Source organism: Neltuma alba, unplaced genomic scaffold, assembly GCF_004799145.2.
Source record: "Neltuma alba isolate B1F8T4 unplaced genomic scaffold, ASM479914v2 tig00006284_pilon, whole genome shotgun sequence".
NCBI classification, from domain to species: Eukaryota; Viridiplantae; Streptophyta; class Magnoliopsida; order Fabales; family Fabaceae; genus Neltuma; species Neltuma alba.
The window spans coordinates 12,355-37,118 of NW_021634410.1; the positions used below are offsets into that span (position 1 = coordinate 12,355).

Genomic DNA, 24,764 nt, shown 5'->3' on the forward strand with positions numbered 1-24,764 from the left:
CCTGAAGGTATTTCTACTGAATTCTCAGAGCTATTGACTGGTAATCTGGACAGTGATATTAATCTAACCAAGTATAAAGCTGAGTTTGGCAATAGAAAATTTTGCCCTGTGGTATCTGTGGACATAGAGGGTCTGAAGAAAAATACACACATTAATCTCGATCTAAGTGAACCCTTACAGCATTATTCAAATTGGTTAGCTATTGGAGGTGAATACTGTCCTGAGGTAGTTAAAAGATTCTACTATAACATGGAATCAGTAGAAGAGTATGATGATAAGACAATCTTATAGAAAACTGCTGAAGGTTACACTGAGAGGCAGATCCTTTAAACTCACAAGTGCCAAAATAAATGAGCTACTAGGGACTCAAGATTTTGTGAGAGGTGGCGACATGAATGAAGTAAAGGCTTACAGAATTTTAATGCAGAGTAGTGATTACCCCGGTGAGCTGAATTTTCCTCCTAAGCAGATGTGTGATTTCTATAGGATCATCCATTACATCTATTCTAGGAGCATGGTAAACAAATCCGGCAGTTTCTCACATCTCACTCAGGATGATTATCTTCTTCTAGCCCGGATTATTAGTGGGGAAAAGATCAATATTGGGGATCTTATCTATTCTGAGATGAAGGACTTTGTTCTTAACAAGTCCAAATCAACCCCAATTCCCTATCCTCAGCTGGCCACCTACCTCCTTCAGGCACATAACATTGCTCCATTTGAGCCTGGGGAACTCAAGACCAAGGTTCCTGGTTTTGGCCTCACTCAGCTTCACAAGATGAGGATCTCTGTTCCCTTTACACCATCACAGAAGGTATCTCAAAAGGATAAGGGAAAGCAACCTGCTGCTAGTACATCTCAGACCCAGGATGAAGCTGAATCCACTGCCGCTCCATCTCATGCCCCTGGTCCATCTTTTATGGAGAGATCCCTCAGGGAAATGTTTCAGGCTGAGCTTCGCGCGTTTGAGACCAGAGTATACTCCACTGCGAGAGACTATGGGGAAATCTCTGATCGAAAGTTTGATGGCATTTCTAAGATTCTGGATCTTCACCAACAAGCTATGGTGGTTTTGGAAAAAGAAGTTACAGAGAGATTTGATTCAGTGGACAAGGAACTTCAAGAGCTTAAAGGATTGGTTACTTCTCTCTGCCACCATTTCACTGCCCCTAGCACAAGCTTCAGCTATGAGGATCTCCTCTTTCATCCACCCTCTCCTCCTCACCCTGAGCCTGCACCTCCTTCCTCTCCCTTACCCACTTCTCCTATTTCCACTTCTCCTTCTGTCCCATCTACCTCTGTCCCAGTTCCTACCACTCTTGCTCTTATCACAGTACCTCAACCTGTTCCTTCCTTTCATTTTCCATCCTTTTCTCCACTTTCTCACCTTCCTCCTCTTCCTATTCCCCTGACCATTCCTTCTGTTCATACCTCTTCCCCTTCATCTGATGCTGACAAAAAGGGGGAGAAGAAAACTGATGATGTTTCGTAGCTGTTTATGTTTTATGATATAGTCTTATAGCTTTATGATATTAGTCATCTCTTTTTCTGTCACTTTTGTATACCTGGATAATGGTTTTATCGATAATATTTTTTTCCTGATATTTATTTGCATTCTCACTTATTATATGGCTATGAATCTGTTTGAGTTGATTTATGTCTTATGTTTTGTCATCATCAAAAAGGGGGAGAATGTTAGGATTATAGTTTTGATGATAACAAAGTTAGATTAATTGGGTTAAGTATGTTGATCGATCATCTGATCGATCAAACGTTTATCGCTAAGTTTTCAGATAACTGTTCAGGTATAAATCAGTTTTATAGTAGATATTTTGATCGAAGAGCTATCCGATAAGTTGTTGATCGATAAAATGATCGATTATCGCTAACATGGAAATCACATAAGGTTACAGTTAATTATCGATCACTTGATCGATAACATCAGATAAACAAACAAGTAACAGATAAAGAGAACCAAATCTGAAGTGCATTTATCGATCACATGATCAATAAATCAGTTATCAATAACGACTTCGATAAGAGGTAACACACTCTACTCGTTCTGCACATTAATTCTGTTATCATTTATCCATCATATTTTCGATCACTTGTTTATCGATCACATGATCGAACATTATGCTCTAACTCTCTGAATGCAGGAGTCATCATAACTGCTGAATCGATAACCTTATCGATCAGAAAGTTATCGATCACATGATCGATAATCAATGGTTTATCTGCTCATATTTAGTTTTTCTGCAACCTAATTATCGATCATTATCGATAATTTAACTTGTCTGCATAATATCTTTCACATAACATGATCGATAAAGAGTCTCAGGATTGCTATCTTCGCATTAACTTATGTTAAACCATTTTTCGATCACCTAATCGATCATTGACTTATCGATAAATGATCGATCATCTATTTCCTGAAACTCATGTTTTCACAAAACGTGATCGATAATCAGTTTCTTTACCTTACAGGATTAAATTTCTTTTTTCACTTTATCGATCACTTGATCGAATATTCATTGATCGATCACCTGTTCGATCATTCCAGATAGACTGTGTTTTTCGTTGAACATATTTTTACTCATTGTTTATCGATAACATTATCCTTCATCTGTTTATCGATAATTTGTTCGATCATCAATGACTGAAGTTTCATTTCAATAACATTTGAATTATCGATAATCTGTTCGATCAACAAGTGTTCGATCACTTGTTCGATCATGGAACGATTTCCGTTTACTATGATAATTCTTAAAGTCAATGATCCAACACTTGATCGATAATATTGTTGAACTAATTCGAAAAGCTTTCATTCTGTTTATCGATAACCTATCGATCAAAAGTAATCGATCACCACTTCGATCAAGCATACCCAGAATGTCTTTCTGCTCTTTTTACAGACAAATCATTTCGTCTAAGATCATTGAATGATAAATACGTTTTTCTTCTTGTTCTTAATTAAAGCCTACACCACAAGACTCCTTGTTGCTTAAAGTTTTAAAAATATGCAGATTACTAAGAAAGAATACAACGGCTCTTCAACGGGATTACGTAGGCTACAACCTACAGTGTCAGAAGCTCAGACGCATTAATGGCGGAACCGTTGAAAATGGCGAAACACACAAACGGAGTCACAACGGCTAGAAGCTCTTCCGTCTAACGGCTAATTAACGACCTCAACTATAAAAGGCGCGAAGAAGCATTAATGAAGATATTGAATACCGGAACTACCATCTGTGATTATTAAGTCTAGCATTCAATACTCTGTTTTCTTTAATACTACTGAGCGTCAGTGTTCATCATTAATTTCACTCTGTAAGAGAGTCGATAACTGCTCGTCATTAATTACTATTGAGTAATACTCAAGAGTGTGGACTCTTGAGAGGGCTTGTATCCTTACGGGAGTAAGGGGGAGTGATTGAGCGATTCAATTACTGTACCGAGGCACCAAGAGCCCTGTCGATCTTGGAAGATAGTGAAATAATCAGAAGTGTTCTGAGGACTGGACGTAGGTCAAGTGGTTAAGACCGAACCAGTATAAATCTTGTGTCTTCCCTCTGCGGTGAAATCTCTCCTGACTCTAACTCTCTGTTTTCAATACTGTCTCGTTTTAATTTTCAAATTTTTGTAACTCACCCAATTCACCCCCTCTTGGGTGAGATTGATTCTAACAAAGGAGAGGGTAACTTGTGCTGATCCTTTAAAAGGAATTTCTAGTACAGGGACCCAAGCGAAGACGTCATGCCCATGCGGTCACGGCAAAGTATTAAGTATGAAATTGAGGGAAGGTGAAGAGACTAGACCCGCGACATCTAATCCACCAAGTGTGAGTGGGAGATGTAAGAAAATAGGTCAGTCCACCCTTGGTAGATTGGACCCAAGCCCATTTATCATTTGGGACTCCATTGTAAATAGCAAAACTCTTGGGTCTTTAACTGTAATTTTCGCCCTTTCATAAATTTTTCCAAAGGCGGGAACGGTTGGGTAGGAGGAGACGGTTTTTTATTTGAATAAACAAGGAGTTACGAAACTAATCAAAAGGGATCAGTTTTGGGCAGTAGATTTAAGCGTTTTTTTCTCCTCCACTAGACTATCTCTCCGTCTCTCCAAACTCTCCCTCCGGTGTATTTGCTGTATCTCCCAGATCCGACTCCGTCACCGTGATCGGACCTCCGCGTGGCAACTTGACTTTATTGCAGACTCCAGGTATGCCCGAAATCCTTCAGAGCTTATTATCTGTTAGCTAATTAATGGCCTAAGGATGCCGGTATGTAACGAATAATGTGATCGATGTAATATGTTTGATTTTAATGGGATTTACAAGTCTATGATTTTAATAAACATATAATCTATATATAAACTCATTTGGTTTCATTTTATAAGACAAATTTTCTTACTTCATACTCACTAAAAAAATATGACGCTAAAATTCAATTCAAGTCGGCTAGTCGAACTAAAGGACTAGTAAATCAATTCTGGATTAGTGCGGTCAAGAGTTTTGGACAAGATAATTGGGTTAAATAATTTTTCCCTCCTAAAATGATATCATTTTGAATTGAGAAAGACAAAAAATAGTAACCAGCAAATCAAACGCCTTCTCATTTGAGTAAGTTTTTTGGACGGGTTGATTGAGTCTATTTTTATAATTTTTCTCTCTTTACTGTGCTTGAATCGACATCGTTTTGAGTTTTTTTTTCCTTTTAAAAAGGTTAAAATAATAATTCGTCATATATGTGTTTTAGTAACTTTATTTTGTTGGTTGGATTATATGTATCTTATACATGAGTATTCTATTTATTTGGGGATTAATTTATTTTTATTTGAATCACACTCTTTTAAGTAATATATAAATATTTTATATATTTTAACTAAATTGTATCATTTTAATTTATTTAAATAATGCTCTTTTAAGGTAATATATAAATATTTACGTATATTTTAATTAAATTATATTATTTTAATCATGGTTTGATTGATGCTAGTTCAATCATGATAGAACCATTAAATCCTGAACTATTGTCTTTACCAAGTTCAATGACTAATTCTGTTTTAAGCACCTTACAAAGATAAACACTTCCCCTCTCACCCCACTTACCCTTTATTCTGTGTAGGCCTGTTTCCTTGAATTGGATACTACTATAAAAATATGTGATGGTTATTTTTTACAATAATTGATGGTTATGAACTGTCAAACAAGCAAGCCTCATATATGGTCACAAAAAATATTTAATGGCAATAACCGTCAAATATTGGGGAGAGTACTTGATGATTGTATTTGTAACATTAGAACCATAAAGTATTCTGTTCAATAAAGCACATTTCTGGTGAATATGAGAACCAACAAACCATAGCACAGCAATATCAGAACCAATAACAGCACTCACGTGAAAAAAAAAAAAAAAACATTCGAATTGGAAACATCAACATTCAATCACATCCCGTTCCAATTGAAAAAAATTGGGCAGCACAACTACTTAAAAATAAGCATTTCTCAAGTATTGTGCCTTCTCTTTCTACTATTTTAACGTGAAAAAATAAATCTCTAAACACCAAATTAGCAAGGCAATTTTAATTTGGAAAATCCAGTAGTTAAAAGTATTATTCATGCAAGTTTAATTCAAACTAAATAACATCTCAAGTAATATTTATTCATTCAAACCATTAGGAATGGCTAAAACAATGCCATTTAATCATCCCACGAAATCAAAACATTTTTAGAACATGTAAATACATAACCCACGAATCAGAAATTAAAACATTTTCGTTAATAATCAGAACCCACATAGAATAACAAAGCCATTCAATCCACAAACCATGAACTTAGAACATGTAAAAGAATAACAAGGTAAAAAGAAAAGGAGATCAGAACCCACAATCAGAAAAAATACCACTCAACCTCGAGCAATAAAATCAGAAGCAAACGCGAACACAACAGATCAGACTTACCATGCGATGCTGGCTGAGAGTGAAGGAGAAGAACCACCGACCGAAAAAGTTGATGACAGTGGAGGAAAAGCCACGAAATCAACAGGAGACTTTTGAAAATCTCGTGGGGAAGGCGGATTAGATGGTGGGAGGTTTAGAGAAAGCATGTGAAAGAGATAGAGCACTTGAAATTTGAAACTGAGTTCGAGTGAAATAAGTCTGATTAGATATTTTAAAACAAAATACTAGATGATTATTCATTAAAACCGTCAATTTAAATATTTGAAAATTTTAGCGAATGACTGCCAAATATGCCTATACGAAACAACACTTGATGGTTCCATGTAAAACCATCAAGTATTTGTTAATAATACTTGACGGTTTTAGCAAATAACTATCAAGTATTGTGTCACCATTTACTGTCTTCTTTTATTTGACAGTTTTGTTTTACAATTGTCAAATATTTGACATCAAATACTTATAAATATGTAGTAGTAAGATTTGGAAAACTAAAAAGAGGCAATGTTAAATATCTTACTGAATAAAGGCATCAACTGGTGTACGTGTTTTCTCATACTTTACATAAAATTTGAAAGTATTCGTGAATTGTCTGGGAAAAAAATAGAGTAAAATGTGAACTGATATAAAGATGGTCATTCTGGACCTTTATAGTGATCCCTTTGGCAGTGCAATTGGATTTTCTTTTGATGAAGTATTTTACGATAGGAACCTTATATATCAATACGAGAAAAATGACAAAAAGAAATAGACCTAAACTTAGCCAACAAAGAGGGAATATCTTTTCTGATCATCAGTTTAGCAATTGCTAACTTTGTCCAATCCACACTTAACAGGATATTGGAATTATAAACTGTAGTCCCCTCCGAACTTCCATCCATCAACAGCATAAAAACCTTATCACAATTATCAATAACCAGTGCTTCTCCCATACTCCTTCTGCTCCTAAATATGAGTGTTTAAGAGGTTTATTTTGATGTTAAATGCAAGACTTATTTTTTTTATTTGATCAAGGATATCTCCTTTTTGAAACTTAGAGTGCAAATGGTTTTCACATTTCCTAACATGTGTTCTTCTTCAAATTTGAACTTGTGTTTCTTTCCTTATAGGGATGAGGTTGCCTATCATTTTAACCAATGACTTGTTGGTCATAAGATTTAATTTCAGTCCCTTTTATTTGTCAAATTTATAATTTTTTTTCAAATTACCCTTATTAAATGCACGTATTAAAAAGGTTTAAACAAATGATAATTTCAATGTACATAATTAAATAAGGTAGTTTAAAAAAATGAACACCTATTTATTATAAATAAATAACTAACTTTTTTTTTTAAATTTCTAAAAGTTAGTTATCTAGCTTTTATATTTAGGATAGGATAAAATAATAGCAATCTTACATAAGAAAGCACTAATTCAGGATTGCCAGGTGTTCCTCACGAATCCGTTTATTCCCATTGGAACATACTATATAAAACAGATCAAATATTTGTTCCATTTTGTTGCTCATATTAGATAATGGGAGATTATTAGGTAGTAATTGGGATAATAGCCATCTTACATGAGAAAGTTGTACATTTAATTGTAATTTTTTAAACAACCTAAATATATGGATGCACACAAACACATCAACACACGGGCTCAAACTCGAAACCTCATCTAAATGTTACAAGTTGTATTGTCATTGGGACAACTAGTCATTGACACATTTGATTGTAATTGAGATAGGGAGTCGGAGGGGGATAGAGAATATTAAAACGATAAAAAGTGAATAAAAATATATCACTACCTTTAGTCCTTATTATAATTATAATTCAGGACCTCTAGAACGTTTTATAATATAACATTTTGAGTTTAAACTATAATTAACCAGTCTTCTCTAACTAACAACATTTTTTTGATAATCTCTAACTAACAACTTTAACTGAGGGTAATTTTGATATATTACATGAAATAACTAAATTTAATTAATTTTAACATACATCATTGTTATTAAGTGCTTATAATAAAGGTCTAAAAAGCAGTAATCTTTGTTTTGTCTCATTCATCCCTTGAATCGCCCTCACTAGGCCATGACTATAGTGTCTAGATTAGCTTATATTGACGCTATAATTAATTGTGCCGCATGCTTACACAGGACGTGATTAATTAGGCCAATTGTTTCAAATTTGTAATTTGAGACGAAAAAAGATTTTCAATTTTGTTATACTTTAGTGAGAAATATGGAAGAGTCATAGTTTGATGCATGCATTCAATAATCGCATTGGATCAAACCACCCTTCACTGGCACGTTAATAGCTAATGTGGTGTAATGAGTCTCACGTTAGGAAATCTCACAAGTGTTGTGTGGTTTATAAGTTTAAGAGGTTCTCTCACCTAATAGGCTAGTTTTTTATGATTGGGTTCTCCTTTTGGGTTTATACTTTAGAAGACCAGATGAAGTGCCACAGAGTGAAACCACTAGGGATGTCGTCCCTCGAGGCATGGTGATTACCGGCGGACTTAATTAGGCCCTGATTTAGGGGCTTATTTTGCACCAATAGTACTCTCTCGTTTTTTTTTTTCACAAGAAAATTTGGGGGGTGCTCTCATATTGAAATGCTTATTTTCTTTGGCCACTCGTAGACTACGTGTGGAACGTGTTAAACAGGACCCTAACCTTCAAAATATTGCATCACACATCCTAATCTGCCCCAAGAATTTTTTTTTATTTAAACAACAAATGATTAAATAAGGTAATATTAAATATTAGTAAACCATGACACAATAAACAATACGAAGGATGTCTCCATCAACATTGACTTATAAACATTTCTTTTTCTATCTGTTTTTTTTAACTAATATAAAAAAGGTATTTTTATAGTAGTTAAAAAGGATTTTTTACATTGATTTTGTAACCGATGTGGATAAAGCTGACGTTCAACTTTCTATGCTAGTTTTAGACCCGATGGAAAAATGGTTGTATTTAACTGGTTTAAACAACATTAAGGAAGACAAAAGAAATATTCTCTTCACTGTCTACATTGGCTGTCACGTGCAGCTAAAACTGAAAGAAAAGCCTTGTTTTAGCGAGGAAAGAATTCACTCATAGAAGCTTCATTAACAGAGCATGGTTCTCCACTTGCACTGGTGATAATAGGCTCCGGTTGGCCATGCAAAAAGAAAGCAGGTTCCTGTGGTGACGGCAATTGAATAGAATCATTGCTAAGATATGAAACAACTGTGGCCATGGAAGGCCTTGTATTTGGATTTTCTTGAACGCATAATAAACCAATTTGAATGCACTGGATCACTTCATTGTATGACCCCAATTCATTTATATTTGAATCCAGTATCTCTAGCAACTTGTCGTCCGTCCATTGCTTCCAAGTCTGCAACGATGAAGAAAAACATATTACTTCAGTGAATAATACACCTTTATTAGTTCATCATACAATATTGTCAAATTAATCATTCTATCTCCAATTTAAATGTTAAGATGATTGTTTATATGGGAAGTCTTCATCTGTAAGAATTCTTTGAAAGCCTTAGGTAACATGTCTTCGAGGTGATCAACGCATTGCGAATCATAACATGATTTATTCTTCTTAAGGCACAAGAATAGAAGAGAGAGAAATACATTATCATCACTTACATAGCTTAAGAGGCCACCGGCATATTGTGAATCATGACAACCTGTATTCTTCTTTCCACTGATAATTTCTAAAACTATAACTCCAAAACTAAAAACATCTGATTTTTCAGAATATTGTCCGAACATTGCATATTCTGGAGACATATAACCACTGTAAAAAGGACAATGTCAATGAAATATAATTCAAAACATGATAAGATTTGAGCATTTAAAATGATTAGTTGAAAGGCAAACTTTTGTATTCCAAATTAAGTCAAATTATTTTTCGTTATTCCATTATATCAAGATATAGGCATATGCATATACGCATGCATGTGTACACATCAAGGTTAAAAGAAGAAAGGCAGAACTTACTATGTTCCAGCAATTCGATTTGTACTTCCTTCATTTTCACTAATAGCAACCATCTTAGCTAGGCCAAAATCTGAAATTTTTGGATTCATTTCATCATCCAACAAAATATTGCTAGGTTTGAGATCTCGATGTATGATTTTTAGACAAGAATATTCATGTAGATAAAGAATTCCTAGAGCAACTCCTCTTATGATTTTACTACGCTCCATCCAATCTAATACCCTGCTGTTTTGGGAACCTACATAAATTTGTTGAAAGTAAAGTGACAAAATGAATGAAAAAGATTTTAATTTGAGTAACAAACTTCAAAACATAACAAGAGGCACCGAATAAATAATAAATGCATGACATAAATGAGCTACAAAATTCCGATTAGAAGTTTATATGAGTTTAGAAGATTCATACCAAATAAAAAGTAATCAAGGCTTCTATTAGGAACATATTCATACACTAGTATTTTCTCTTGCTCTTCAATACAAAATCCTAACAATGCCACCAAATTTCTGTGCTGGAGTCTAGCTATTAATAAAACCTCGTTCTTAAACTCTTCTGCACCTTGGCCAGATCCCTTTGAAAGTCTCTTCACAGCTATTTCTTGGCCATTTAAAAGAATACCCTGGAATAATAGTTAGCTCGATTAAAAAAAGGAAAACAAACATATGCACGCGCGCGCGCACATATTAAAAAAAAAATTCACATCGATGGCAATTTGTTACCTTAAAAACTTGTCCAAATCCACCTCTCCCTAAACTATTTTCGTGAGAAAACCTATTTGTCGCAGCCTTAATCGTAGCTAAATTAAATTGCAGATGCTCTAAAGTAGTGCTTTCCGTTCCAACTAGACAAGTATTAAACCAACTAGATAAATAAGCAACAACGAATCTTCCAACTGGACAAAAACTGTATTAGTAAACGGATAGAATGAAAAATTACTTACAGTACTTTTTTCTGAGCCCAGCCCTATGACTCTTCTTCATTCGAATCTTTAAGAGATAGTAAGCCGAATAAAAAATTATTCCTCCAACAGCAGCAGAAGCCACAACTATAAGTATTGTCCTTGCTGATTGTCAAGGAGCGAGAGAAACGAGTTTCAGAGAGTTTTGAATACAGAAGAATGGAATGCAATTCATGCTTCTAGTTATGTCAAGGCGTAATATTCACACAATGTTCTAACAACACTGCAATGTTACGTAGTTTTGATCAATACAATCAGTTGACAATTAGTTTACCCAACTATATGCCTATGTGGCGTGCCCACATGGCATTGCCTCACTTTATTTTTCCATCAGGTTTGAAATAAAAAAAAAATTAAAAAGAAAAGGGAAGAAACACTAGGACCCATATGATTCAATCATATTGCAGGCTTGTAATGACGATCAAGATTTCATTACCAAGAGGAGTGGTATTTGGTTGCTCTTAAGTCTGGTAATAATGTTTACCATGGTAATGATGAATACCTGTTTGATAATTATTTTGCGTTTAGTTAAACTAATTTCTATTTTGTTATGAATTTGTAATTAATTTTAATATTAATTAATTAATTAATTAATAAGGAATTAATTTTTAATGTACTTGATAATTAGTTGAAATGATATTTAAAGCAGTAATTAAATACTAATATGTAATTATATTATGAAATTACTTAGTAATTAATGTTTATAAAACCGTTAATTAGTTGTCACACCTCTTGAAACCAGTTTTGTTGCTTATCACTTTGATAAGCACTCTAAACTCATCAAATCTTGACTGTCTATATCTAATTTAAATTGTTTAGATTTAAAATCTTTAATTATTTATTTTAAAATAAATAATCTGCTTTTTGAAAAATGATATTAAGAGATTATCTTTATTTTAGATTCTATACATATCAAAATAATTATTTTAAACAAATAAAAATAAAAAAAATTAATTTCGGACTATCCAAATGAGATATGCATAGTCCATATCTAATGAGCTTAGAGTACTCATTAAAATGATAAGCACTGAAACCGGTTCCCTCATCTTAGGAGTGACTTTCCAAACCGCTACCCATCTTCTTCGAAGTGGTTATAACCATTATAAATGCAGGACATAATACCATAATTGCGAGGTGGTCTTTTTTTCCACAAGTGTGAGCCTTACATTTAATGCCTCACCATATCAAAATTAGGCAATCCAAATTTGATATAATTTTATTTTTATATTTTTAACAATTAATATTTTAATGTGTAGATAATATAAAATAAAGATAACTTTTTAACCGTCAACTTCTTAGAAAATGTTTCTATTTAAAAATCTCACCTAAAAATTTTGAATTTGAACTACTGATACTATGTTTGGACAATACAAATCTTACCACAGTGATCAACATCATGATTATAATGAATATTAAAACTAGTTCCATAAGTTAGCCACTATGTCCCTGAAGTCAATCTCATTTCCCAAACATTCAATTTGCATAATATATATAGAAACATATAGATATAAAAATTACAATAACACAAAAAATTTAGTCCTAATAATTCCTGAACTCTGTAAGCTCAATCTCATAGCTTATTGGGTTAAGCAATTATAGGTACCAACTTACCAAGTCAAGAAATTATAGCAATTGAGTTGTCTTGAGTTAATAAATTAAGACTTGATCAATGAGATGAGAAAAGTTTAGACCTAAAAATTATATTTACTCGAATGTGTTAAAAAAAACAGAAGAAGCATTTATATTTGACTCTTTACCTAAAGTTCGAGGATGATGTGGTCTAGGCATCGGAAATTTAGGGGTGGGAACAGGCCAGGCCATCGTCTTAACAGGCTCAGCCTGATTTGTAACAAATAGGCCTGAGCCTGGCCCGTAGCCTGTTAAAGGCTTTTTTTTTTGCCTAAGCCTGGCCTATATAAGAGCCTAGCCTGGCCTGAAGCCTGTTAACAGGCCTGTATCTTTTAAAAATCTATAAACAGGCTAACAGGCCTATTGAAACACAGGCTTAAGCCTTTAAACAGGCCAAGAACAGGCCTTAACAGAATACAGGCCTATGTCTTTAAACAGGCCGAAACAGGCCACTTGTGATCTGAAACATAGTTGCCAAACAAGAAAAAAAAGAGAGAACATACAACTAAATAAACTCAAATAAAATCACAATCCACAACTCAAGTACTTAAAATACAAGTTGAAATAATGTTATTAATCAACATTCAACAAGAACATACCAAATACAACAACATTACAAACAAGTTTAAGAAGAATAGCCACCAGTAGCAAATCATCAAATTTTCAATATAATTTCTTCATCTTGTTCGAGCACCTTCAAAAAAAACAAATCAAATGTATAATATTAGATCATATCATAATTTAAGAAGTAAGAAGAATAAAAAACGATATAACTTTTACAATACAAAATTTATACCTTTGGTTTTTTTCCTCAAGCCATACTTATTGCAAAGCCAATCCCCACCACAAATAAGCACTTCAATTGATTCTTCATTCAATTTGGAACGATATTCATCGATAACTCTACCTCCAGCACTAAAAGTGGACTCCGATGCTACGGTTGAGATTGGAATAGCTAATACGTCAGCAACCATCTTAGATAAAATCTTATACTTCATGCTATTATTTTTCCACCATTCCAAGGCACTAAAGGAGTTAGAATTACCATCAAGAATGTAAACACCGTCCTCAATATAAGCTTCCAATTTTGATTTCATTGGGGGAACTGCTTGCTTTTCACAAACAATACTCATGATTTGATCAAATCCAGTAACTATAGAAGAACTAGATGCATCGGCAGAAGAGTTATTACCTGCATTATCAACTTCATTATTACCCATAGTGTCTCCTTTGTACATGCTTACATACTCATCATACATTGATCTCAAAGCACTCATCACTTTATCTATATTCTTAGAAGCCACATAATCAGGCTTATAAATCAAAGGAAAGCAATAATTAACAACATATAATTTGCACCTGGGATCCAAAACACTTGCAATGGCCATTAACATATTACATTCTCCCCAATCTTTGTCAAACTTCTCTTTCATTGAAGCTGCCATTTCTCTTATGAAGAAATCACCATCTTCTATGGCATTGTCAATTACTTGCTTCACTCTCCACACTTCAGGAAGGTACAAATTTGCAGTAGGATACTCACTACCTGAGATGATATGGGTGGCTAGATTGAATACTTCTAAAAGTTTACAAATCTTCTCAACCTTATTCCAATCCTCTTCTGATGGTGCATAGTTGTAATGTGGCTCTCTTTCCTTATAATCAGGAAAGACAACCTTAAACTTCAAAGCAGTAGACAGCATTCTATATGTCGAATTCCACCTCGTTGGACAATAAAGAATAAGCTTTCTTTCCTTCAAACGTTTTTGCTCAACAACATCACAAAATGCTTTCAGCCTTGAGTCATTATAATTGATATATTTCACACTCTCTCGAACATTATGTATAATGTCCCTAATTCTTCCAAGGCCATCTTGCACCATTAAGTTTACTATGTGTGCACAACATCTAACATGAAACAAATCACCACCTAGAGGTAATGAACTACAAAGTGATAAAGTGTCCTTAAGAGCTCTTAAACAAGAATCATTGTAAGAAGCATTGTCAACTGACACAGAGAATACTTTGTTTTCAATACCCCACTCTTCAAACACTTGAAAATAGCATCTGCCACATCAATTCCTCGTCTAGGAGCAGGAACTTTCACAAAACTCAAAACTCGCTTGTGAAGATTCCATCCCGAATCAATGAAATGCCCAGTGATGACCATGTATTCAGCTACTTGGTGAGCTGATTTCCACATATCAGTAGTCAAACTAATCTTATTCACACCTTCTAATAAGGCCTTCAATTGTTTCTTCTCTGCCTCATATATTGCTAAACAATCATTTCTTGCTGTCTTTCGAGATACTTTTTGAAATTCAGAATTTGCATATTGAAAGCCCCACATCCAAACTTCATCCTCAACAATATTAAAAGGATGTTCATGCACCATGATTGCAGTAGCTATTATTTCCCTCATCTTTTCATCAGAATATCTAGCACCCGGTGTCAAAAATGGATTAATGCTCAGATTGGAAGGTTGAAATGGAATTGTGGGTTGCTTGCTTTGTGAAGAAACAAGCAACTTTCTTTGCAAACAGACAGTGACATGTCTTCGAAGATGGCTAGTACTAGCTCCCTTCCCTGAGTACGTGAATAGTTGTTTACAATACTTGCATTTCCCTTTGATCCCATTATCAATTTCAACTTGATCAAACTCCTCCCAAATGGTTGAGGTTTTTCGCCTCTTCTTTTGAATAATACTATCATTAACATCATTTCCTTCGTTAGTTTGTTGACTAGAATCTATTGGTGTTTGTTGACTAGCCACAATAGCGTTAGAAGGAACTGAATTAGATGACATTGTTTCACTCTCAAACGGAGATGACATTAACTGGAAATGAAACATAGAGCATATATTAACATTCCATTATTGATGCAAAATATCATAACAATAAATTGAAAAAAAAAATCATGTATCAGTACAGCATTAACTAAAATCATGTATTCGCTTCATGGTACCACTAGGGATCAATTCTGCAAACAGTATAATTCATTTATGGATCAATTCACTTGAAAATAGCTCCCAGCTTTCGCCGGCTTCTTCTTCTGACGTAAATAAATAAAGAATTATATTTATATAAAAGAATATTCTGATGAATATAACGAAAAATTCAAGTCTCACCACAAAGACATTGCCATGCAAGTGTAAATAAGAAATCCATATAAATTAAAAGTCCAAAGACATGTTTATTTAAAGGGGGAATTACAATGAGGTCCCAAGCAAGAAAAACAATTGAAAAACAAGTCCCAAAAGTTGTTATTCTCACTATAAGACTTGTTATTATAAGTTGTTGAGGTTGTATTAGGACCTTTTGGTAATTATTTCTTTTCTGTAAGACTTGATTATAATTCCCCCTTATTTAAAAGCTTTAGTGCATTGGAAGTATATATTCCTGTCTCTATTTTTTTTCTTAAAGTAAAATATTCTTACCACCCTTTTGTTTTGTCTTAATTATACAGACCTTCTTTCTATTTTGATAACATACTTTTTACTCCAAATCATTAATATTGTCAAAAAAATATTCTAAAGACATTCTTTATGTATATTTTTAATTAAAAATATATTAGAATAAATCTTATTCACTACTTTATCTTTCATTATATTAGATGTCTGGTTTATCTTTTACTATTAATAGTTATTGATGATCTGTTTAATATTTTTACTAAATTTATTAAATTATGAGATAATTTTTTAATTCAATTAAAAATGCATACATACAATTCAAAATATTTTCAACTAATATATATTTAAAAAATTATATCACAAGTAAGTTTTAATAAATAAATGAGATCAAACACTTAAATCTATTGTAAAATGAAAATTTTATTTAAAAAATTATTTAAATTTATAATATGGTAATCAATTTAATAGTATAACAAAAAATATTAAAATATGTATTAAGATTATTTTTTAAATTCAAATAAAGATATATCATATGTGATTAAATGATAATTATTAAGTGATATTTGCATTATAAGGAGGGGCATTTTGGTAAAAATAAAAGGCCAACCTTATAATATAATAGTCAACTGATGGTTGATTGGATGGAAGTTGAATCTCAAAATTAAAAGAAAAGTTTGTACAACACATACTTTGATTTTAAAGAAAGTCTATATAGGTTTTCAAAATAAAAAGAAGATCTTTGTAAATTAAGTTAAATAGAGGGATGAGTCTTGATTTCAGGTTTATATTTTTAGCGATGTTAATCTTATATTTATGGGAATTAAGAAAGTTAATATAAATAATGCAACATCCTAATTTTCATATCCCTAAGATTTTATTAAATTTTTATTAAGATAGAATAGATAGAGGTTAATATATATATAAGCAATTAAAATCATATGTATTTGTGTACACGTATAAACATATGTAAATAAATGAATAAAATAATAATGTTAAAAGTCCCATATTGATTAAATGATAAGAAGATTGATAAGATGTCAATATTGAGAAGTCTCGTATCGATGAAATGATGGGTAGATAAAGCTCTTGGAGGCTACATATAGGTAGTAGTAGAAGAGAGTTTGAAGTAAGTAAACAATTTTCACACGTATCTGAGTTAATCTCAAAAAAGTGTTAGTTTTGAGTCTGTTAATCGTTGGATCAAACTAAAATTTAGTCAGCTTGTTTGGAATATCCAATTTGTTAATTTCAATGGTTGGATCATCAATCTGATCTCTAGGTTACAACTTATTAAGTATGTTTTTAACTTATTTTTTTAGATATGATAGATAGAGTCCTGAATAGTAAATTAGCGTTTTTAAATTCATTCACCATTAAATTGAGCTATAATTTGGCGAATAGTATCATGATAGACAGAAAATTTAATTCAATGGTCAAATCAATGATTTAACTTATGTAGTGGGAATGACCTAACTCATATTAAATTTATTTAAGTCCTTTGAAGATAGAACATAAAATACAAATTAGGGTTTTTTCTATCTATGTTATGGATTTGATGATTATAATGATATAAATTAATAATTAAAGGATATTTAAGTTAAGAATATCTAGGCATTGAAATTAAATTATCATATATATGTTCTCACTCCAAACCTTAGAAAAGGGCCTTTTGAGCTAGAATTCTTAGTAATAGTTAAAGATCTTAGAGGGAGAGTTAGCGCTAGAAATTTGTTAGTAGTTTACTCTAATATTGTAGAGATAATGTTTTAATTTCATTGGTAGATATAAATACTATTAGGACATTATAGAGTACGGCCTCATTTGAATTTGATTGTTAGCTAGGAGTCTAGGTAACTAAATTTCTATTTGTTGTATACTCTGGTATGAGGTTGATGAGTGGTTTTATAACTAATTTTTATATACATATATTATGTTTTGTATGAACTGTCTTGTGGGATGCTATTTTAAAAAGGATTGAAATCATTTGTGTTGTTAGAAATTAATAATTATAACTATAAGGTATTATTTTGAAATTCGGTTGATTATGCATACAAATATGTTATTGCAAACCTTATGTATTTGGTTTGGGTGAGGGGAGGAGATGATTGAAATATACAGATATATATATGCCATGTGGTGTTGGCCTCCATACAGAGCTTTATAGTTGACTACTATTATTGTCCTACTAATTTTTTGAGGGACTGCAAACCCTACTAGTTCTTTGAGGGAGGACCCATGGTCCACTGAGTGATCTGTGGTCTTTGACCAATCCATATCACTCATTTGGTGAGCTTATTAGAGTAATTAGTCAAATGAAAAGAATTTAACCCATGAGTCCAGTCGGCGAAAATAAAGAGGATATAAGGATGAATTTGGGTTCATAGATTGCATATGATATGGAATCTTCATTAATATTTAAATCTTTTGAATAAATAAAAAATATGTTATTTCTTTTGAAATTATCAAGTGCAGAGATTGGCGGAAATATTTAACTTGTATGGTTATTGTAAGTTTAACTACTAAATAAATGTCTCTTGACCGTTATTAACTCTGTGAATCCCACTCGACACCTCGCTAGCCCATATTAGTGTGTGTGATAGGTAGGGATTTAGTTACTAAGACATTATCTCACTCCTATTGCTTGACATTTTCCAGGTGAGAGCTTTAGAGGAGGAATGTCAGGAAAGGCTCAAGAGGAGTAAAACTACAATAACGGCTTGTAGCATCTTCTTAATTTATGAGTTATATTGTTTCCTTTATATTACCATCATAGGACAATTTGTGTTTAATTGATTCATGTATTATCATGTTTTTGTGTCCTTTTATTTGTTCTGTTGTGATATGCATGCTGATAATTGGTTAGAGGCCTAAAATTGCATATTTGGTTATTTTGAATTTATTAGTCTTACTATTTTTTATTTGAGAGTTATATAATAAGTTATTTTATAACCATAAGAAAAATTCTTTTATCCATGATAGGGTGTATGATTGGGTGTTGTTCTTTCCTATCACAGATAACCTTATTATATAGTAAGTTAGTTCATATATCTGGGATAAATTTGAGTTTAATGTTAGCATGGTTTGGTTATAAAAAAAATTATTTCGTAAAGTTACTGTGAAAAAGTTAAATTTATTGGTTTATTTAGGAAGATTGTTTTAGTTAAAATTATATTCAAATACTCATAAAACTATAGGAAATTAATGCTTTGAACTTAATAAATTAGAGGAATATAAAACCACAGTTTTAAATAATATGAATAAAAAATCAAAATTTAATCAAATTATAAAATATTCATGACAAGTCTTTTTATTCATACTACCTTTCGTTCTAAATATAAGATTTAACTTTTAGTGTAATTTGTACAGCAAAATAAATATTATATTTAGCACCGAAGATAGTATAAACTCTTGTAGCATTGAATAGTTGCATTGGAAAGACCAATGCGATGATATTGATAACACAATGGTGGTCCGCACATGTGCCTTTCCTTACACGGCTTATTCCCTTTCATAGCATTGAATAGTTATATATGAACATCTTTAGCAAAGTTTAATGTTTGATTCTTTCTATGTAATTAGAAAAATCATCTTTAGCAAAGTCTAATACTCCACCAATCTTTAATATATAATCTAATTATTGAGTTGATTTTAATCCTAAATATAAAACCAATTTCTCATATTTATTAATTTTTTTAAATTACCTCCTATTGATATACATTCAACCATAATCAAGTAGAAGAGGGGGGAAGATATTAAAGAAGATAATTATGATATTTCAAGAAAAACATATCATATTTCTTATAATTAACTAATTTACCTAACTTTCTTAATCTAATCAAATTAATTAAATAAGTCTTATATTAAGGATTTGATAAGTATAAAATTCACTGATGTACATATATATTTATAGTTAAATAAGATTTTAATATATTTTATTCATTCATATTGCAGAATATGATCACCACAAGAATATAAAAATGAGTTGAAATTCAATCTATATTATTAATAAAAAAATTTATGGCAAGTCTTAGGGAGCAACGTGTCTCATTCATCACTATTCCCCACAGTATTAGATTTTTTGTATTTACATATTATTATTTAATTATTAATTATAATGCAGAAGTTTTCATCAATATAAATTGGACTATTTAACCATCATACCCACACATAAATTGGACTATTTTCTTTAACTGTCATTTTCATCGGGAAAAAAAATCTCTGCACCGTTGGATATAAATTATGGTCTCCAAGTCAACAGTTTATTAAAGTTGTCGTTCATTCGGAATATGTAGAAAAGTCTCGATTCTGAGTTTTCCCCACAATCCTCGCGTTGATCGGGCCATTTAATTTGAAAATGCCCCCACAAAACTTAAAAATGATGGCAAACTAATTCCACCAAATGATTTAATTGTACCAATTGCGTTCAGTGAAAACGGGTGAATTAACATTTGAATTTTTATTAAAAAATATACTCATATTTAGTAATTGATAATATTTGGAACAAAATTATTTTTAATAAGAGGATACCTTTTACCTAAGGGGGAAAAACTTAAATATTGTGAATTCTTTTAAAAAGCTGTAAAATAAAAAATTAGCTTCCATGTCATCAGAAGTTTTCGCTAGCCTATCAACTAAAGCGGTATGACATATTCTAAACACCCTTAAAGCCAAAACACGCATATAAGAAGTAGTTTAAAATATCTCACAATTTGTACATGCTAGATCATCTCTGAAAACTGAAAGCTTAAAACAGAAATAGAAGAAATTTGTAAGGGAATCTTTTGCCTGACTTGTAGGCATAGTGATGACAATTAGAAGTAACATCTATCACCTGTCAAAACTAACTAGAGGCACACTTAGAATACTTTAGTTAAATAAGATGACTGGACACCAAGAATATCTGGATATAACTTCAATTATTCAAAATATCATATAATAAATAAATAAAAAATCTAATCACCCCTAGTATTTTGATATGGCCGTTTAACAAGTGCATATTCGAGTGTTGTCAAGCCTAATTGAAACCAGCTCAACCCAAAAGTATTTTACCATTTATATGAATCCAAACTTGAGTCCTAATGTTTAAGCGGCCAAAGCCACCTCCACTAGGAACACTTTGACAGTACTAATATCATATAGTTAGCAGAAAATTTAATGAAAATATATAAATAAATATGAATTAATGAAACACCAAAATTATCAAAACCCTAATGCAAGAGTAAATTTACCAAAACATTGTTGTAAATTATTAATATTCGGGTTTCATGGAAAATTCGTATCCGTTCACATTCAAAAGAATCCTCTGACATAAACATCTCTAGCGTGTACATTTTGTTGCTGATAGATGTGCTGAGTCAGCTTTTCATTGGTGAGAGTTAACGGTATTAATATTAAAGGACTAAAAATATACTTTATAAACTTAAAAGGCTAAATGGAGACTTTATTTAAACTTAAAAAATTAAATGTATACTTTAGCCTTATGTACCTTTTTTAATTAAAAACACATTAGAATAAATCTTGTTTACTACTTTACCCCTCATTATATTAAATTTTTAATTTATCTTTTACTATTAATATTTATTAATGATTTGTTTAATATTTTTACTAAATTTACTAAATTAAGAGAGAACTTTTTAATTCAATTGAAAATACATATATACAATACAAAACATTTTCAGCTAATATATGGTTAGAAAATTACATTACAAGTAAATTTTAAGAAAAAATTAAACATTTAAATTTACTGTAAACTAAAAATCTCTGTAATTTAAATTAAATAGAGGGAAGGTTGATGTATTTTATTATTATTTTCTAGCAACATTTGCTTCTGGTCTCTAATGAGTTTTGATTTGGGGTCTATATTTTTAATGATGTTAATCTTATATTTGGGGGAATTAAGAAAGTTAGCATGGTTAAAATTATATTCAAATACGTATAAAACTATAGGAAATTAATGCTTTGAACTTAATAAATTAGAGGAATATAAAACCGCAGTTTTAAATTATATGAATAAAAATCAAAATTTAATCAGGCTATAAAAGATTAATGATGAGTCCTTTATTCATACTACCTCCTGTTCTAAATATAAAATTTAATTTTTAGTATAATTTGTACTACAAACTAAATACTCCTCCGATCTTAAATATAAGACCCATTTTATAGTATGATTTATATTATAAAATGAGTTTTATATTTAGAACATGAGGGAGTATTATATTTAGCACAAGAGATAATATAAACTCTTATAGCGCTGAATAGTTGGATTGGAAGGACCATGCGATGATATTGATAACACAATGGTGGTCCGCACATGTGCCCTTCCTCACGCGGCTTATCCCCTTTCATGGCATTGAATAGTTATATATGGATCTTTAGCGAAGTTTAATATTTGATTCTTTCTATGTAATTAGAAAAATCATATTTGAAGAGTCATCAAATCCAAGGTTGTCAAACTCGTGAGTTTAAACAAATTCGTGATAATGATATAAACTCAGATTGTAAACTCGAATCGTGAACTCGTAAAAGTTTACTTTTATTAATAAACTGATATTAAAAGTATATAATCAAATAATTAATATATAAAAAATGAAAAAAAATTTATTTAAATATATTTTAAATTTAAATAATTAAAATTATATCTATCAATGTTCATAATGTATCATATTCTACAAAGAAATTTTCATAAAAACCATAGATAAAGTCACTAAACATAATCAAATTCAAAAATTTAGCATGAGTTTAAGAGCAAGTTGACACGATTTTGTAAGCTAAAAACGCAAAAATGGTAAACTCGGTAGATGAACTCGTAAGTTTAACCGAGTTTACAGTTATCACGAGTTTAAGAACGAGTTGACATGATTTTGTTAGCTGAAAATGTAAAAACGTTAAACTTGGAGAGTCAACTCACGAGTTTGACAACAGTGATCAAATCTAATATGCCACCGCTCCTTACTATATAACCTAATTATTGAGTTGATCTTAATCCAAAATATACAACCTATTTATCATATTTATTAATTTTTTAAAATTACCCCCTATTAATATACATTCAACTATAATCAAGTAGGAGAGGGAAGAAGAATATTAAAGAAGATAATTACGGTGTTTTAGGAAAAACATATCATATTTCTTATAATTAACTAACTTGCCTAACTTTCTTAATCTAATCAAATTAATTAAACGAGTCTTATATTAAGCATTTGAAGAGTATAAAATTCATTGATGTAGACACATATTTATAATTAAATAAGATTTTAATATATTTTATTCATTCATATTGTGGATTATGATCACCACAAGAAAATAAAAATGAGTTGATATTCAATATATATTATTAATAAAAAATTTATAGCAAGTCTTAGGCAGCAGTGTGTCCCATTCATTACTATTCCCCACAGCATTAGATTTTTGGTATTTACATATTATTACTTAATTATTAATTATCATGCAGAATTTTTCATCAATATAAATTGGACTCTTTAACCATCTAGGGGTGTTCAGTTTATCCCATCGCAGTCCTGGTGAGTTCGGGATGGCACAAGACGTGACTGGACAAAAAAATTTCGAAACAGGATGGAACAATAACCAAGACGGTAAAAGATGCAGGACAGGGTCGTCCCATCCCATCCAATCGCGGAGTTTTTTTTTTTAAAAATTATGTATTAATAATTATTATTAGATTATTCAATTTACTTAATGATAATAATTATTTTTATAGTGATTTTTAACTCTTCAGTTGTAGTATTATCTTAACAAAATTTCCTTCCTCAATAAAATAATTCATAAAGCCATTATATAGTGTTTCTTTTAGGGGATTTTTTTTACAGTATTGTTTTTACACTTTTTTATACTATATAATTGAGCTTTTTACATAATATTTTGTTATAATGTATTTATCTCTAAAAGCCCATTAAAAAAATAAGCATTATAACATAAAAATTTATACAAAAAATTATAGTGTTCTTTTTTTGAAAAAAAGGGAAAAGAAACGTCTCATTCCCTTTTCGGTTCTCAGGACCGGGAGACTGGACAAAAATCCCATCCCGTCTTGTGAACAGCACTTATTCATAGCCACACATATATGGAAATAATTATATAACAAAAAGTATAAGACATGTAACTATTACTAAATTAATATTAAAATATTTAGATTCCTTTAAATGTCATTTTCATCCGAAAAAAAAATCTCTAACTGAACAAAGTGCACCGTTGGATATAAATTATAGTCTCAAAGTCAACAGTTTATTATAGTTGGCGTTCATTCGGAATATGTAGAAAAGTCTCGATTCTGACTTTTCCACACAATCCTCCGTTGATCGGGCCATTTAATTTGAAAATGCCCCAACAAAACTAAAAAGAACAAAACATGTAACAACAAAAAAATTGGTGGCAAACTAATTCCACAAAATGATTTAATTCTACCAATTGGGTTCAGTGAAAACGTAATAAATCAATATTTAAATTTTTATTAAAAAATATACTCATTTAGTAATTGATAATATTTTGAACAAAATTGCTTTTAATAAGAGGATATATTTTACCCAACAGAAAAAAAACTTAAATATTGTGAATTCTTTTTTTTTTTGGGTGAAAAAAAGTTTAGGTGAGTTGGGTCCCAGAGACTCAGTAGGGCCAAGGCATGCCTTTAGGCTTAAAGAGCGCTTACGAAGGTACTTATAGATCGCCCACCAATAAGGTCCTCACATCGGCAGCGGTATTCGAACTCACGACCTTGTGGGTTATGAGTAAATATTGTGAATTCTTTTAAAAAGCTGTAAAATCAATTCTTTTTTATGGAATGCCTTAACTATTCTTGAGTAAAAAGAAAC

At 31.4% G+C, this 24,764-nt stretch overlaps 3 protein-coding genes across 3 annotated transcripts; all 3 read right to left on the minus strand.

Annotated features, from left to right (window-relative positions):
* Positions 1 to 9,020: 9,020 nt before the first annotated feature.
* On the minus strand, positions 9,021 to 10,792 carry LOC114750012 (cysteine-rich receptor-like protein kinase 10). The gene is made up of 5 exons (XM_028938556.1): positions 10,660 to 10,792; positions 10,349 to 10,559; positions 9,944 to 10,181; positions 9,590 to 9,740; positions 9,021 to 9,326 (listed from the first exon to the last, which is right to left on the minus strand). Exons 3-5 carry the CDS (start codon positions 10,150 to 10,152, stop codon positions 9,021 to 9,023), a joined length of 666 nt encoding a protein of 221 aa, XP_028794389.1. The 5' UTR covers positions 10,153 to 10,181; positions 10,349 to 10,559; positions 10,660 to 10,792.
* A 2,412-nt stretch (positions 10,793 to 13,204) lies between these two features.
* On the minus strand, positions 13,205 to 14,410 carry LOC114750013 (zinc finger BED domain-containing protein RICESLEEPER 2-like). Its single transcript, XM_028938558.1, has 2 exons — positions 13,324 to 14,410; positions 13,205 to 13,221 (listed from the first exon to the last, which is right to left on the minus strand). Exons 1-2 carry the CDS (start codon positions 14,408 to 14,410, stop codon positions 13,205 to 13,207), a joined length of 1,104 nt encoding a protein of 367 aa, XP_028794391.1.
* Positions 14,411 to 14,502: 92 nt separating this feature from the next.
* On the minus strand, positions 14,503 to 15,360 carry LOC114750014 (zinc finger BED domain-containing protein RICESLEEPER 2-like). Its single transcript, XM_028938559.1, has one exon. It carries the CDS (start codon positions 15,358 to 15,360, stop codon positions 14,503 to 14,505), a length of 858 nt encoding a protein of 285 aa, XP_028794392.1.
* Positions 15,361 to 24,764: the final 9,404 nt, after the last annotated feature.

Excerpts from the sequence above, each read along its gene's own strand:
- LOC114750013 (XM_028938558.1), bottom strand. The coding sequence starts at position 14,410 with ATGGTGCAAGATGGCCTTGGAAGAATTAGGGACATTATACATAATGTT.
- LOC114750012 (XM_028938556.1), bottom strand. The coding sequence starts at position 10,152 with ATGGAGCGTAGTAAAATCATAAGAGGAGTTGCTCTAGGAATTCTTTAT. Across the intron at positions 9,741-9,943 it reads AATCGAATTGCTGGAACATA|TGGTTATATGTCTCCAGAAT; the intron begins GTAAGTTCTGCC and ends TCCTTTTTACAG. Across the intron at positions 9,327-9,589 it reads CCGGTGGCCTCTTAAGCTAT|ACTTGGAAGCAATGGACGGA; the intron begins GTAAGTGATGAT and ends TCATCGTTGCAG.
- LOC114750014 (XM_028938559.1), bottom strand. The coding sequence starts at position 15,360 with ATGTCATCTCCGTTTGAGAGTGAAACAATGTCATCTAATTCAGTTCCT.